This window comes from Helobdella robusta (assembly GCF_000326865.2).
Source record: "Helobdella robusta unplaced genomic scaffold HELROscaffold_7, whole genome shotgun sequence".
Lineage (NCBI taxonomy): Eukaryota > Metazoa > Annelida > Clitellata > Rhynchobdellida > Glossiphoniidae > Helobdella > Helobdella robusta.
In genome coordinates this window covers 1,539,531-1,552,923 of record NW_008705398.1, presented here as the reverse complement: position 1 = coordinate 1,552,923, position 13,393 = coordinate 1,539,531, and the positions used below count along the sequence as shown (strand labels likewise).

Below are 13,393 nucleotides of genomic sequence, written 5' to 3'. Positions count from 1 at the left end.
TGAAAAAACACAAATGAATGAATGAATAAATGAATGAATGAATAAATGAATGAATGAATAAATGAATGAATGAATAAATGAATGAATGAATAAATGAATGAATGAAAGAATAAACAATTAAACGAATAATTAAATGAAGTAATCGATTGAAACTTGAAAAAATATATGCGAAGCCTATTACATGAAAGGTTTGTACCTTCAAGTCTCGTCATCACATTGAAAAAAATACAAAAAATACAGAAAGTACAAAAAGTACAATGACTGTACGTACGCGAGACTGTTCTCCAATCATTTCAAGTCAGTCTAAGTAGCAAGAACTTTGTAAAAAGACTATTCCAATCAATTATCATTCATTATTATAAACTCTTCCTCTTTTTCTCTTCCTCCCTCCCTCTCTCTCTCTCTTTCTCTTTCTCTCTCTCTATAATAATGGTTAAGAAAATAACTATGTAAAATAATATAAATATATATTTATATATATAAGTGTATGTGTAATCGTATGTGTGTGTGTGTTTGTGGGTGTGTGTGTGTGCATGTGTGTGTGTGTGTTCATCAATCAGAGGGGTGGATCAAAATATTGGTGATGTGACTCTGATGTGATGGTAACTTTTTTATGCCGATGATGATCTTTCGTGGCGTCCTCCCAAACAGCATTTTCATCCTCATTAATAGATCTCCTCACTCTTCCTCTCTTTCTCTTGCCCTCTCTCTCTCTTCTACTCTTTCACCGACAACATTTGAATTCCTCTGTTTCTTTTCATTTGATCTGTCCCTTGAATCTTCTTCAGTTGCAGTTCTTGGCACATTGATGTGAAGTCTTTGTGACGGTGATGAAGTTGGCGATGATGATGATGATAGAGACGATGAACGCAAGGGCGATGACGTCATTGGTGTCGTCCGTGTTGATTGGCTAGGAGGCCAGAGCGAGGAGAGCAACGGCGGAAATGATAATTGTGACGATGGTGATGACGTCAACGATTGATGATGATGACGATGATGATGACGATGATGATGATGATGACGATGATGATGACGATGATGATGACGATGATGATGACGATGATGATGACGATGATGATGACGATGATGATGACGATGGGGCGCGTCGAAAAGCGGAGAGGGTTTTGTTACAGGGAGCTGAATTTGGCAAAAAAAAGTGGTAAAAATGTTACGTAATTTCAAGATAATAATAATGATATTATTTTTATTAGTTAATTATTTAAGTATATCAATAATTATTATTATGATTATTATTAATTATTATTAATAGGAGTAGTAATAATAGAGTAGTAGTAGTAGTAGAAGTGATAGTAGTCTAATTATTAGTATAATTATTAAAATTATTACTAATAATTTTTACGCGTCAACAACATTTCTTAAGATTTTTTGTTGTTGCTGCTGATGTTGTTGTTGTAGTTGATGTTGTTGATGTTGTTATTTGTTCAAACACACTTTCAACTCAATTCAAGTAAAAATTAACTAAAAAAATCAAAGCATATACATCTGGGCGCCATTCACACTTGAAATATAACTTGTAAAATAATACAAATTTAAAATTATAAAACGACAAAAACGTTAATTATAGTAAAATAATTATAATGGAATTAATTATAGGCCTGATATAATTGACAATTAATAATTATAATTATAGGCCAATTAGCCATAGTTGACCTGAAAAGATCAAAATCTTTCGCTGCGCCAGTTGGCGAGGCCTGCTGGCGCGGTGTTTGGTTGTTATCGAATTCATCTTTAAACCTGAGTGAATGAATGAATAGATGGATGAATGGATGAATGAATGGATGAATGAATGAATGACTGAATAAATGAATGAATGAATGAATTTATTAACTAGAGTATAAAAGGCAAATACACAACAGACATACACAGATGTACAAACTACAAATATACACACAAACTCGTAAAAACACACACAGACACTCACATACATACACACATACATACACACACACACACGCACACATACACTCACACACACACACACACACACACACATACCTTACGAGATTATTGTTTATGTACTTCTGCAACTGGCCAATCTCCTCTTTCAATAGATAATTCCTCTTCAATAATCTCACCCTCTCTCTTTCATCATCATCTCCATCATTAATATTCACTCTCTTCTTGTTATTATCACCTTTCTTACCAAGGCTGGGTGTCTGTAGTGATGGTGACAGCGAAGATGATGAGTGATTTGATAATGATAATGATGATAAAGACTTTGAAGATGAAGATGATGAATGGATGAATGAATGAATGAATGAATGAATGAATAAATGAATAAATGAATGAATGAATGAATGAATAAATGAATAAATGAATAAATGAATGAATGAATAAATAAATGAATAAATGAATAAATGAATAAATGAATAAATGAATAAATGAATGAATGAATAAATAAATGAATAAATGAATGAATGAATAAATGAATGAATGAATGAATGAATGAATTCAAAATTTTTGAATTTTGAACAAACTTTCAAAATTTTGTCTGCCCGTTTCTGACCAACATTTACATCGTTATCACCAACTGGGTTATAAAGGGGGTTACTGGTGGTGATGGTGGTGGTAGATACACCACCACCATTTTTGACTTTATCGAGGTAGTCGTGAATGATGGATGGATCGATTTTTATGTTTTTGGCCTTCACTTGCTCGTATATATCCCTGCGTGTGTGCGTGTGTGTGCGTGTGTACATGCGATTATTAAAATTCTCCATGAAAATTTGTCACCCCATTATTACCACCAGTATGAACGAGCAGCCTCCAAGATTTTCATCACAATCGCTATCGTCATCACCATCATCACCACAATCATCATCACCATCACCATCACAATCATCACAATCATCATCATCATCACCACCATCATCATCATCATCATTATCACCGCCATCACAATCATAATCATAACCAACCTATAAGCGACGAGCAGCCTCTCGTGTTTGTTGAGGAATATGGCCAGTTTACGTTTGTAGAAATGGACAGCTTGGGTCAGTTGGCTCTCCCTGCTCATCTGCAGGCATTTCAGGTCACTCAACACGTCCTGCATACTAGGCTGGTTAATCGTTGTGTGATTGATTGGTTGGTTGGTTGGTTGGCCGTTGTAATGATTGGTTCGTTGTGTGATTGGCTGGTTGTGTGATTGGTTGGTTGGCCGTCGTATGATTGGCTGGTTGTGTGATTGGCTGATTGTGTGATTGGCTGGTTGGTTGGTTGCGTGATTGGCTGGTTGGCCGTCGTATGATTGGTTGGTTGGCTGGTTGTGTGATTGGTTGGTCGGTTTAATGGTTGGATGGTTAAACAGAATGATTAGCAATCATCATAATCATTATTATTATCATTGCTACAATTACAAGTATCATCATCACCATCCCCACCACCACCACTGTCATCATCATCACCACCATCCCCACCACCACCATCATCATCATCATCTCACGTGTTCAGTGGCGGCCATCTTGTTTATCCTTCTCCTACAATCCTCCAGGCACTTCTTCAACCTGTTCTGAACTGTCGTGTTCTCCGTCTCCAAGATCGTCCTGTCTCTTTCACATATCAAATATCTCTGAGTTCGGTGAATGATTGATTGATTGATTGACTGATTTAATTGTTCATTTTTTCATTTGTTTGATCGTTCGTTCTATCATTCATTCATTCATTCATTCATTCATTCATTCATTCATTCATTCATTCATTCATTCATTCATTCATTCATTCATCCATTCATCCATTCATCCATCCATCCATCCATCCAATCAACCAATCGATCACAAAACCATCAACTCAAACGCTGACAGCAGTTAGTTGCGACAGTTTCTTCTGGGTATCACGCATCTGCAGCTTCAAGAGGTTGAGCTCTTCTGATTGGTCCTTACTTGTTCATGAATATTAATGAGGGGGCTAATTACAATAATTCATTGAGAATTGATGGAATTAGTGAATGAATAAATGGAATTAGTGAATGAATGAATGAATGAATGAATGAATGAATGAATGAATGAATGAATGAATGAATGAATGAATGGATGAATGAATATGGATGAATGAATATGGATGAATGAATAAATGAATGAATGAATGAATGAATAAATGAACGAATGAACGAATAAATGAATGAATGAATGAATGAACGAATGAACGAATGAACGAACGAACGAATGAATGAATGAATTAAAGAACGAACGAACGAACGAACGAACGAACATCTGGTTCTGATAACTACTCTTCATGATGTTGTAGCAACTCTTCAGTTCATCAATGGCGCTATCCACCATCTTGATCACGTGGCCTGGTGGCGGGCTCTGCTGTCCCCCACCACAGTGACGTAGGTTCTGAGATGGTGGTGACGGTGATGATGGTGATGATGATGATGGTGATGATGATGATGGTGATGATGATGATAATGATGATGATGATGGTGATGATGGTGGTGGTGATGATGATGATGATGATGATGATAATGATGATGATGGTGGTGATGATGATGATGGTGATGATGATGATGGTGATGATGATGGTGGTGATGATGGTGATGATTTTAATGGCGACGATGATGATGATGATGAAAAGAATAGCTCGAATGAAATAATTATAATAATAATAATAATAATAATAATAACAATAATAATGATGACGATGATAGTAATGATAATGGGGGAAAATTAACCAGTGTGACGTCGGACAAGCTGTTCAGCTGTTTCTTCGAACTCTGGTGGGAGAAAAATTGTAAAAGAAATTCGTCGCCATCATCATTATGCATCATCATCATCATCGTTGTCATCATCATCATCACCTCGACAACATCTTTTAGTTCCTTAATAACTTCCTTCAACTTCAGCATAACGCCATTTGGAATGACGTCATCGTAACCGTCACCACATCTACATCTTCCTCCTTTCAGTTTTTCATTCCTTCTCCTCAATCTTTCTCCTTCTCTCTCTCCCGCTATGCAGCCACCGACGTCAGCGTCGCTACCGCTCGACCGGCAGCTACCACATTCGATCTTCTGGAGGTGAGATAGTGATGGTTTGGGAGGGAAATCGAGGATGTTTATGAGGGTTTCTCGTTGGCTCTCTATGTGGTCTGTCTGTCGGGGATGAATGAGTAGATGGATGGATGGATGGATGGATGGATGAGTGATTTGATAGATAGATGGATGGATGGATGGATGGATAGTTGGATGGATGGTTGGATGGATAGATGGAGAGTGGTTTGATAGATAACCAACCTGTTTTTGCACCTCCTCAACCAGGCTGTTATACCTGGCGCGCAACTGACCACAATCAACCTCTTCCAATTTCTTCTCCAACTTTCTAGAAAAATCCTTCTCCAAACTTAACATCGTCCTGCCCTCGGAGATTTCCTTCTCAAGGTCATGAACCTGCCTCTCGAGGTCACTGACCTTGACCTCTGAATGTTTCCTGTAAAGGTCGAATGATTCTTTCAGGTTGTCACGCTCGTATTTCAGAGATTCAGTCTGCAGACGCAGAGAGCTGATGGTGTCTAAGATCTGGAAGTGTTTGGGATCATCGTCACCACCATCATCATCATCATTAACATCGTCGTCATCACTATCATCACCATCATCATCATCACTACCATCCTCCTCCTCATCATCATCATCATCGTCCCCTCCATCGTCATCATCATCACCACCATCATCGTCACCTCCATCGTCATCATCATCACCATCATTATCATCATCATCATAATGTTGTTAATCATCGTCATATCGTAAAACTCAAAATAGCGGTAATAAAAAAGCCGTATCATCCATCTCTAACGGAGCACTTCTCGTCTTCAGTTAGATAAAACTTCGACTTGTCACCTGGGATAATGATAAAAAATTTTAAATCAACAACAACAACAACAGCAGCAGCAGCAACAACAATAACAACAACAACAGTATTAATAAGTAGTAATAATCCTTTTATTTTCGTTTTTAAACATACATTGTAATTTTATAAAGTTAAAATAATAAAACTTATAATGTAAATTATATAGATATTCTACAATGCTCGCCATACATTTTAAATAGGCACAAAGAGAAATAGAATCAGCATTAAGTAACGTTCAAATCGTGTTCCTATCTCAGTAAATTGCTTAAGATGACGATACTACGGAATTAATTAAATAATAATAATATATTATTATTATTTTATTATTATTATCGTTGACGACTCACTGATCTTGTTCACGTTGATCATCGGCGTGCAGTCAGGACCAGCCGGCATGGCTACCTACCCAAAACAATAAAAATAATAATAATAACAATAACAATAATAACAACATCAATAATAATAATAACTATAATGATAATAATAGTGACAGGTCGGGAATGACATTAATAGCGTTAAGTGTCCTTCTCGCAAGAATTGAACTAACGCAATGTTGCCCCAGCTGACAATTCTTCTTGCAGCAGCTGTTCCTGCTATTGAAAATCGCTCGGGCTCGATGCTGGGTCAGCAGCTTCTGGATGTGGGAGCAATGAAAATAATAATAATAATAAACATTCATCATTACCACAATTATCATCCTAATCATCATAACCACCATCTTCATCACCATCATCATCATCACCACCACCATCATCATAACCACCATCATCATCATCATCAACACCATCATCATCATCATCATCATTATCATCATCATGACCTGCACTAATTCTGTATTGACGACTGGAAAGTTAAGGACCTTTGCCATGTTCGTAGCCAGGTAGTTAAAATACTGGGCGTCATCGGAGCAGCAGTTCACTTTTAAACAAAAAATAGCGGCGGTTTTACAGTTTCCGCCCAAGACATCCTCCAACAAATAGGTCAAGGGACTGCCTCTTTAATTAATTTGGTGAGATGGTGATTATGTTGGTATCAGTGATAATATTTTAAACAACAACAACAGCAACAACAAAAGATGCAACAAAACAACAACAACATCCACAACATCAACAACAGCAACATCAGCAAATTTAAAGCCAACCTATAATCAATGCATCTCTCCGGGAACGTCAAGTTGCCGAGCTGTGCGACCACCTGGCAGAAGCTGAGAGTGCATTTGTTCATCAGATCATCCCGATGTTTCTCAATCCCATTGTCATCTTTTTGCTGCTTGTAATAATCACTCGTCGGAATTCCGGATCGGCTATTTATAGATTGCACTTTCGTAATTGGTAGGACGATCATGGTGAAGCGGGATTTCGTAGAAACGTTGTTGCCCTCGTGCGACTGTCGATATGTGTGCGTGTGTCGATGTGTGTGTGTGTGTCTGTAAAACTTTCAATTTCGTTGTGTGTGTGTGTGTTTGTGTGTTTGTGTGTTTGTGTGTGTGTGTGTGTGACCAACTTTCAACTTCGACATGAGTGTACATTACAGGACATAAGAGAGGCCAGTCGAAGTCATTATATTATTGGACATGAGTTTGCAGTCTACAATATTGAATATTGCTGGCTGTCATATAATTTTCGTCATCGTCAACTAACAGGCAGAGAAAGTTTTGTGGTTCGCAGCTTGCTCTTGAAGTCCCTCAAAAAAAGGGAAACCATGAACATGATCCGGACTTTAGTTGTAAATAAAACAACCAAAAAAGAGACGTGCCACGGCTTCGCAGCTATTTACCTCTACTTTTCTCATACGTTCCGTATTGCTTTTTGACAATGTTTCTTGAGATGGACTTTTAAACTTCCTTGCGACTTCCTTCTTTGTTGGAAACCAGGCTTCGCTTGGAAACTTACGAGGTTACGATTAAGGTCAGATAGGCAGTTTTTATGAAATGCGATAGCAGAAGATTTGGCGCAAGAGTAACTTTGAAACAGGTCTGGAACTAGAACTATTCCACATCGTCACAGTCCAGCGCAGCGATGATAGTAACTGGTGGTTTACTAATTAACTTCGAAATCAGCTGCGTTGACATTTGGTTCACAGAATGAATGATTATGAAACAAAATGTTGAATTCGCAGTTAAGTTTATAAGTTTTTAATTTTTTAAATAATAAAAAAAGAATAATAAAACGAATAAAATAATAATTAACTTCAGTAAATTTCAATCCAGTAACAAATCAACCTTAATATAATTAACATGAACAAAGGTGCACATGTTGTGTTTAAGTTTGGAGAGGCTACTGTCCATGAGGTTGGTGGCGCTTTTCAATGAGGTCACTTGTATCTGGGTCAGGTTCTGTTTAGCGGTTGGATAGTTAGATAGTTGGTTGGTTGATTGGTTTGATGGTTGGTTGGTTGGTTGGTTGTTTGAATAGTTTGTTGGTTGACCAATTGTTTAACTGATCGAAGTTTGTTGAGTGAGTGATTGCCTAGATGACTTTGTTTGATGATTGGTTGTTGATCTGATAACTGGCAGGTGCAATGGTGTAACGGCCAAGATGATTGTTCCTACTGATGCAGTGACCAGATGTGCGTGTGTGTGTGTGTGTGTGTGTATCTGTGTGTATATGCGTGTGTCTGTGTTTATGTGCGTGTGTATGTGTGTGTGTATATATATATATATATATATATATATATATATATATATATATATGTGTGTGTGTGTGTATGTGTGCGTGTGTGTAACTGACCGACACGCAGGGACCGTCAGTTGGCGACCGTTTGATGATCACCTGATCTGATTCCGCTCCTAACATGTCAATTAGGGAGAAGTCATCCAATTGGAACATACTTACAGACATCATGTTTTGGTCTGCGTATTCATTTTTTTATTATTATGCTATATGTATGAAAATTTTTATGGTGACCACTTTAAAGTGATGAGTGAAAATGATGATAGAGTGATGATGATATGGTGATTATTTTCATGGTGATTAGTATAAAATTGAGATAGTGATGACTTGACGAGAGTGAAAATAATGATAGAATGATGGTGATAATAATAATTCAGACGAATTGATAATCTTAAAGTATGAAATAAATTATGGAAAACCACTGAACTCACTTTGAATCATGCTAAATAACTGATGGAAGAAATGATAGATAAGTCCATTTTCACAATTTCGATCCCCAAACACGAGAGAATAATTAGAAGAGGATGGTGACGATGAGGATGTTGATGTTGATGATAAGGTTGATGGTGATGACGATGATGATGATGACGGTGGTGGTTCTCCTAGGACTAAAATGGAAATGTTAAAACCATGAAGAAATAATTCTACGTCCCCGGACAATGAAGTTCTGTATATGTCCAAGGTCTTACTGTGGCTGCTAAATATTTTCCTGTAACTATTTCGATTTCGGAAAAATATTTTGTGTAATTATTTTTGTTCTAAGTTTTTTTTAATTATATTGTTTCATGATGAAGAATCAGAAAGAACTTTGGAATTATAAATAATATATAAATAGAATAGGTGTATAATAAATGAAAATAAAATCTGAAAATAAATGAAATAATAAACATTAACATTCGAATGGAATGGATAGATAGATAACTAATTTTATAATTATATTATAGTTGAATTATTGATAATTGGATGAATAAATATAGATGAGTGAATTAATAATTTAATTAATTAGTAAATAAATTAATGAAAAAATGATTAATTTTAACGAACCATGATGAATTTATGTTTGTTGGTGTCAACTTTTTGTCACCATTACACTTATTAGTATTTGATTGTAATTTTGCATAAACATTTACATTCATTTTTTCCTCCCTATTTAATTATTAATCTCATTTGAATATTGCATTTCCGAATATAAATTGTAAAAAATTAATTAATTAAATAACTACAATGAGTGTTTAAGTTAAACTAGCTGAAAACTTTGTTACGAACTGTTTATTTTAGACATCACCATGGCAACTTTAGATCAATTGCTTGATGTTCATTGTTTTATTAAATATAATTAATTTTTTATTTTATTTAAATTTTTTTAGATTTTTAATAAAGCCCAATTTATTTTAAAATATTCTTTATTTAAAATTTTGCAATTTAAAAAAAATTAAGTTTTTGTAACTTTTTTTTCTTTGTGTTTTTGGAATTTCCAAAATTTCTCAAATTTTGGAAAACCCAGTTTTGGAAATTCCGATGATTGGATTAAATAATTTCCGCATTGCCTGAAATGACTTTTCGGCAGTTGAATAATTGAAATCTGAGGGAGAGATGAGTTTCCTGAATTTTTGCTAAATTAAAAAATAAAAAATTCTTCAAAAATTTAGCTTTTTTGATGAGTAATTTTTTTCTAATCGTCGAGATGATCGGTAAATAATTGTAATCGTAATGACATCGATCTGTATTAAACGTGCCATCTCCCTTCTTTGGTTGCATATTTTTAGCTTTCCTGCTGAATTTCTGTCGCTAGTTTTAGTTTGAAAAGATGATTGCCAATAAATTTTTTGGGACGGCCAGTTTGCTTTTATCCAGTTTTGCCTTGTACAAATTTTTTTATTACGTGAGTGGTGATGTTATTTTTGGAAACGGCTCGTACACTGTGTTAACGAGATCCTGTCCGACCGACATTTGGAATCAGTTTCTCTGGAAGTTTTTATTTTTGGCAGGTTTTATTGTACAGAAAACCAATTATTTTCAAAAATTTCTTAATTACTTTTTGGATATTTTTAATCTGGAAAAATCATTAAGAGCCGTCAATTTGCTCATCACGTCATCCCTGATTCTGCTAAATTTATTCTATGGACAAATTTTTAAAGATGATTTTTTTGTTTGGAATCATCTTTGTGTGGAAAAGCATGCTGAGCTGATAAATTTCGCACTTCGCTGCTTTCACATCACGTCATGGGTGCTCATCGCACTGGCCATCTTAGGTCTTGATGTCTTCACTTACGTTGGGTTCATTTCCGTGAATCAGAATGACGAGGACGAGAACTACCACATGCGTCTAACAAGACAAAAAAATGCATCTGTCAGTGGAAAACCAAATTATAAGTTTCCAGGGATCCTATTGGTGATGCTGATGTTTTGGTTGGTGCCAGGTATGAATTTTGACAGATTCGTTCAAGCCTCTTTATTTACAAGTTTTTATTTCTTTGTCACGGACTGCTACGCTAGAGTATAAATCAAATTACAATCGACATCTACTTGCTTCAAACAAACTTCTACTTAATGGTTATTACCAAAGTTATAAGAGAAACGTTTTACTAGAAAGTGAATATTTTTGTGGCCTTCTATTCGATTAACAGTTTTTGTTGCTTGATGCTTTCGTTCTTATTTCAATTTTTGCATTTGTTTTTAAATTTGTTTTACCTTTTTTTTAACCTTTACACATATTTTTGTACAAAATTAAATTGTGATTAATAAATTAAATATTTTTGTACAAACGATTTTTTTTTAGACTGATTTCACGAAGTTTTTAAATACAGAGAAGAAACGATGTCTCAGTCAGTTTTCACATTGAAATTATTTTAAGAAAGTAAGAAAGAATTGGAAAAAAATTTGAAAAAAAACAGGCAAAGTAGTATCATAAAAATGAATAAAGACAAGCAAAGTAGTATCATAAAATGAATAAAGATAATTTTTTTCAAAAATTTTAAAAATTCTCAATTTGATTTCATTGCGTTATCAATGACTGATTAAAAAGCATCAAATTAAACTTGTAAAATAGGATGGGCAAATGACGTCATGTTAACAGTAGTTTATTTAATTGCCTGTTAGCTAATTAGCCGGTTTAAAAGTTATATTCAAATCTTATCAAATAATTTGACCAAATATCATACGCAGGCTAAACTAAATAAAGAAATAGATAGATATGTGTAGTTATAATACATTTATAATGTTGTATTTACACATTCAAATTGTACAATTGTGTTATGTTGTAGTCTCAAATTATTTTGAATTCTCTCAGAAAAATTTAAACATATTACTCTATACTAATTACTTTTATCAATAATTTTAAAAAAAATTTTCATCGCGATATCGTTGATGACGATTGCGACCTGAAAGAAAATTTTTAAAATAGGATGGAAAACTTGCTACGGAATCGTTGGAGGAAATGACGTCATGCTAGCGGTATTCTATACTATACGGAATTCTATACTATACGGAATTCTATACTATACGGAATTCTATACTATACGGAATTCTATACTATACGGAATTCTATACTATTCTATACTATACGGAATTCTATACTATACGGAATTCTATACTATACGGAATTCTATACTATACGGAATTCTATACTATACGGAATTCTATACTATTCTATACTATACGGAATTCTATACTATTCTATACTATACGGAATTCAATACTATTCTATACTGTACGGAATTCTATACTATTCTACACTATATCCCTTCAACTTCCACACCAAAAGAACAAGCTTTTTCAAAATCTGGAAAGCTTGTAGATATAAAAAGAAATGATTGCGAGATAGCTCAAATTGAAGGTTGTGTGTGTTTAAATGATTGGATGGAATTAATTAGCAAATAAAACATGTGTATATGTTCTAATAAAATATTTTTAAAACTAATTCATTGATATCGATATTGGGGATATTCGTGTATAAAGCGAGCAAAATTTTAATATAGAAGCGCTTATAAATCTATGCATATTGGCTCAGCTTGGCATGGCTCGGATTGAAATTGGATGTTAAGCTAGGTGTGGTCTCAAACTATTTGGAATTCTTCCAGAAAAATTTGAACTGCGTGCGCACATATGTAGCACTGATTACTGTTGCTTTTATAATGAATTTTTATACCATATGTACAAAGCGAGTAAAATTTTAATATAAAAGCGCTTATAAATCCACGCATATTGGCTCAGCTTGGCTTGGCTCGGCTTGGTATTGGATTTTAAGCAAGGTGTGGTCTCAAACTATTTGGAATTCTACCCGATATATATATATAATATATATATATATATATATTCATCGGAACTTCAATATATATATATATATATATATATATATATGTATATGTATATATATATAAAGATACTAAAATTCATGTATACAAATAATTAATAATTTTATATGTTTATATAAAAAGCAATATGGCAGATTTAACCAGCCAACCAGAAAGTCTCGAAGGCGTTCGTTCGTTGACGTCAATTTAGTACGGTTAGCGTTGTTGTTAAGACTGTATAATAGTGTAGTACATACATTAAATAAGTTTTTTACTGATGTGAATGATTGAAATGATGAGAATGTATGGTAGAAACGAGTATAAATAGGAGCTGAGAAAACATGAAAATTTTTATACCATATATACAAAGCGAGTAAAATTTTAATATAAAAGCGCTTATAAATCCACGCATATTGGCTCAGCTTGGCTTGGCTCGGCTTGGTATTGGATGTTAAGCAAGGTGTGGTCTCAAACTATTTCGAATTCTACCCGATATATATATATATATATATATATATATATATATATTCATCGGAACTTCAATATATATATATATATATATATATAT

At 34.4% G+C, this 13,393-nt stretch overlaps 2 protein-coding genes across 2 annotated transcripts; one reads left to right on the top strand and one right to left on the bottom strand.

Annotated features, from left to right (window-relative positions):
- Positions 1–678: 678 nt before the first annotated feature.
- HELRODRAFT_164772 (hypothetical protein) lies at positions 679–7,570 on the bottom strand (the record flags this gene model as incomplete). The annotated part of the gene is made up of 18 exons (XM_009030744.1): positions 679–817; positions 1,672–1,755; positions 2,041–2,177; positions 2,499–2,551; positions 2,606–2,688; positions 2,940–3,037; positions 3,464–3,589; positions 3,820–3,898; positions 4,228–4,355; positions 4,691–4,732; positions 4,817–5,029; positions 5,252–5,533; positions 5,808–5,851; positions 6,209–6,263; positions 6,409–6,495; positions 6,682–6,856; positions 7,003–7,247; positions 7,502–7,570. 18 exons carry the CDS (start codon positions 7,568–7,570, stop codon positions 679–681), a joined length of 2,139 nt encoding a protein of 712 aa, XP_009028992.1.
- Positions 7,571–10,340: 2,770 nt separating this feature from the next.
- Positions 10,341–12,412, top strand: HELRODRAFT_164771 (hypothetical protein; the record flags this gene model as incomplete). Its single annotated transcript, XM_009030743.1, has 2 exons — positions 10,341–10,953; positions 11,937–12,412. 2 exons carry the CDS (start codon positions 10,341–10,343, stop codon positions 12,410–12,412), a joined length of 1,089 nt encoding a protein of 362 aa, XP_009028991.1.
- Positions 12,413–13,393: the final 981 nt, after the last annotated feature.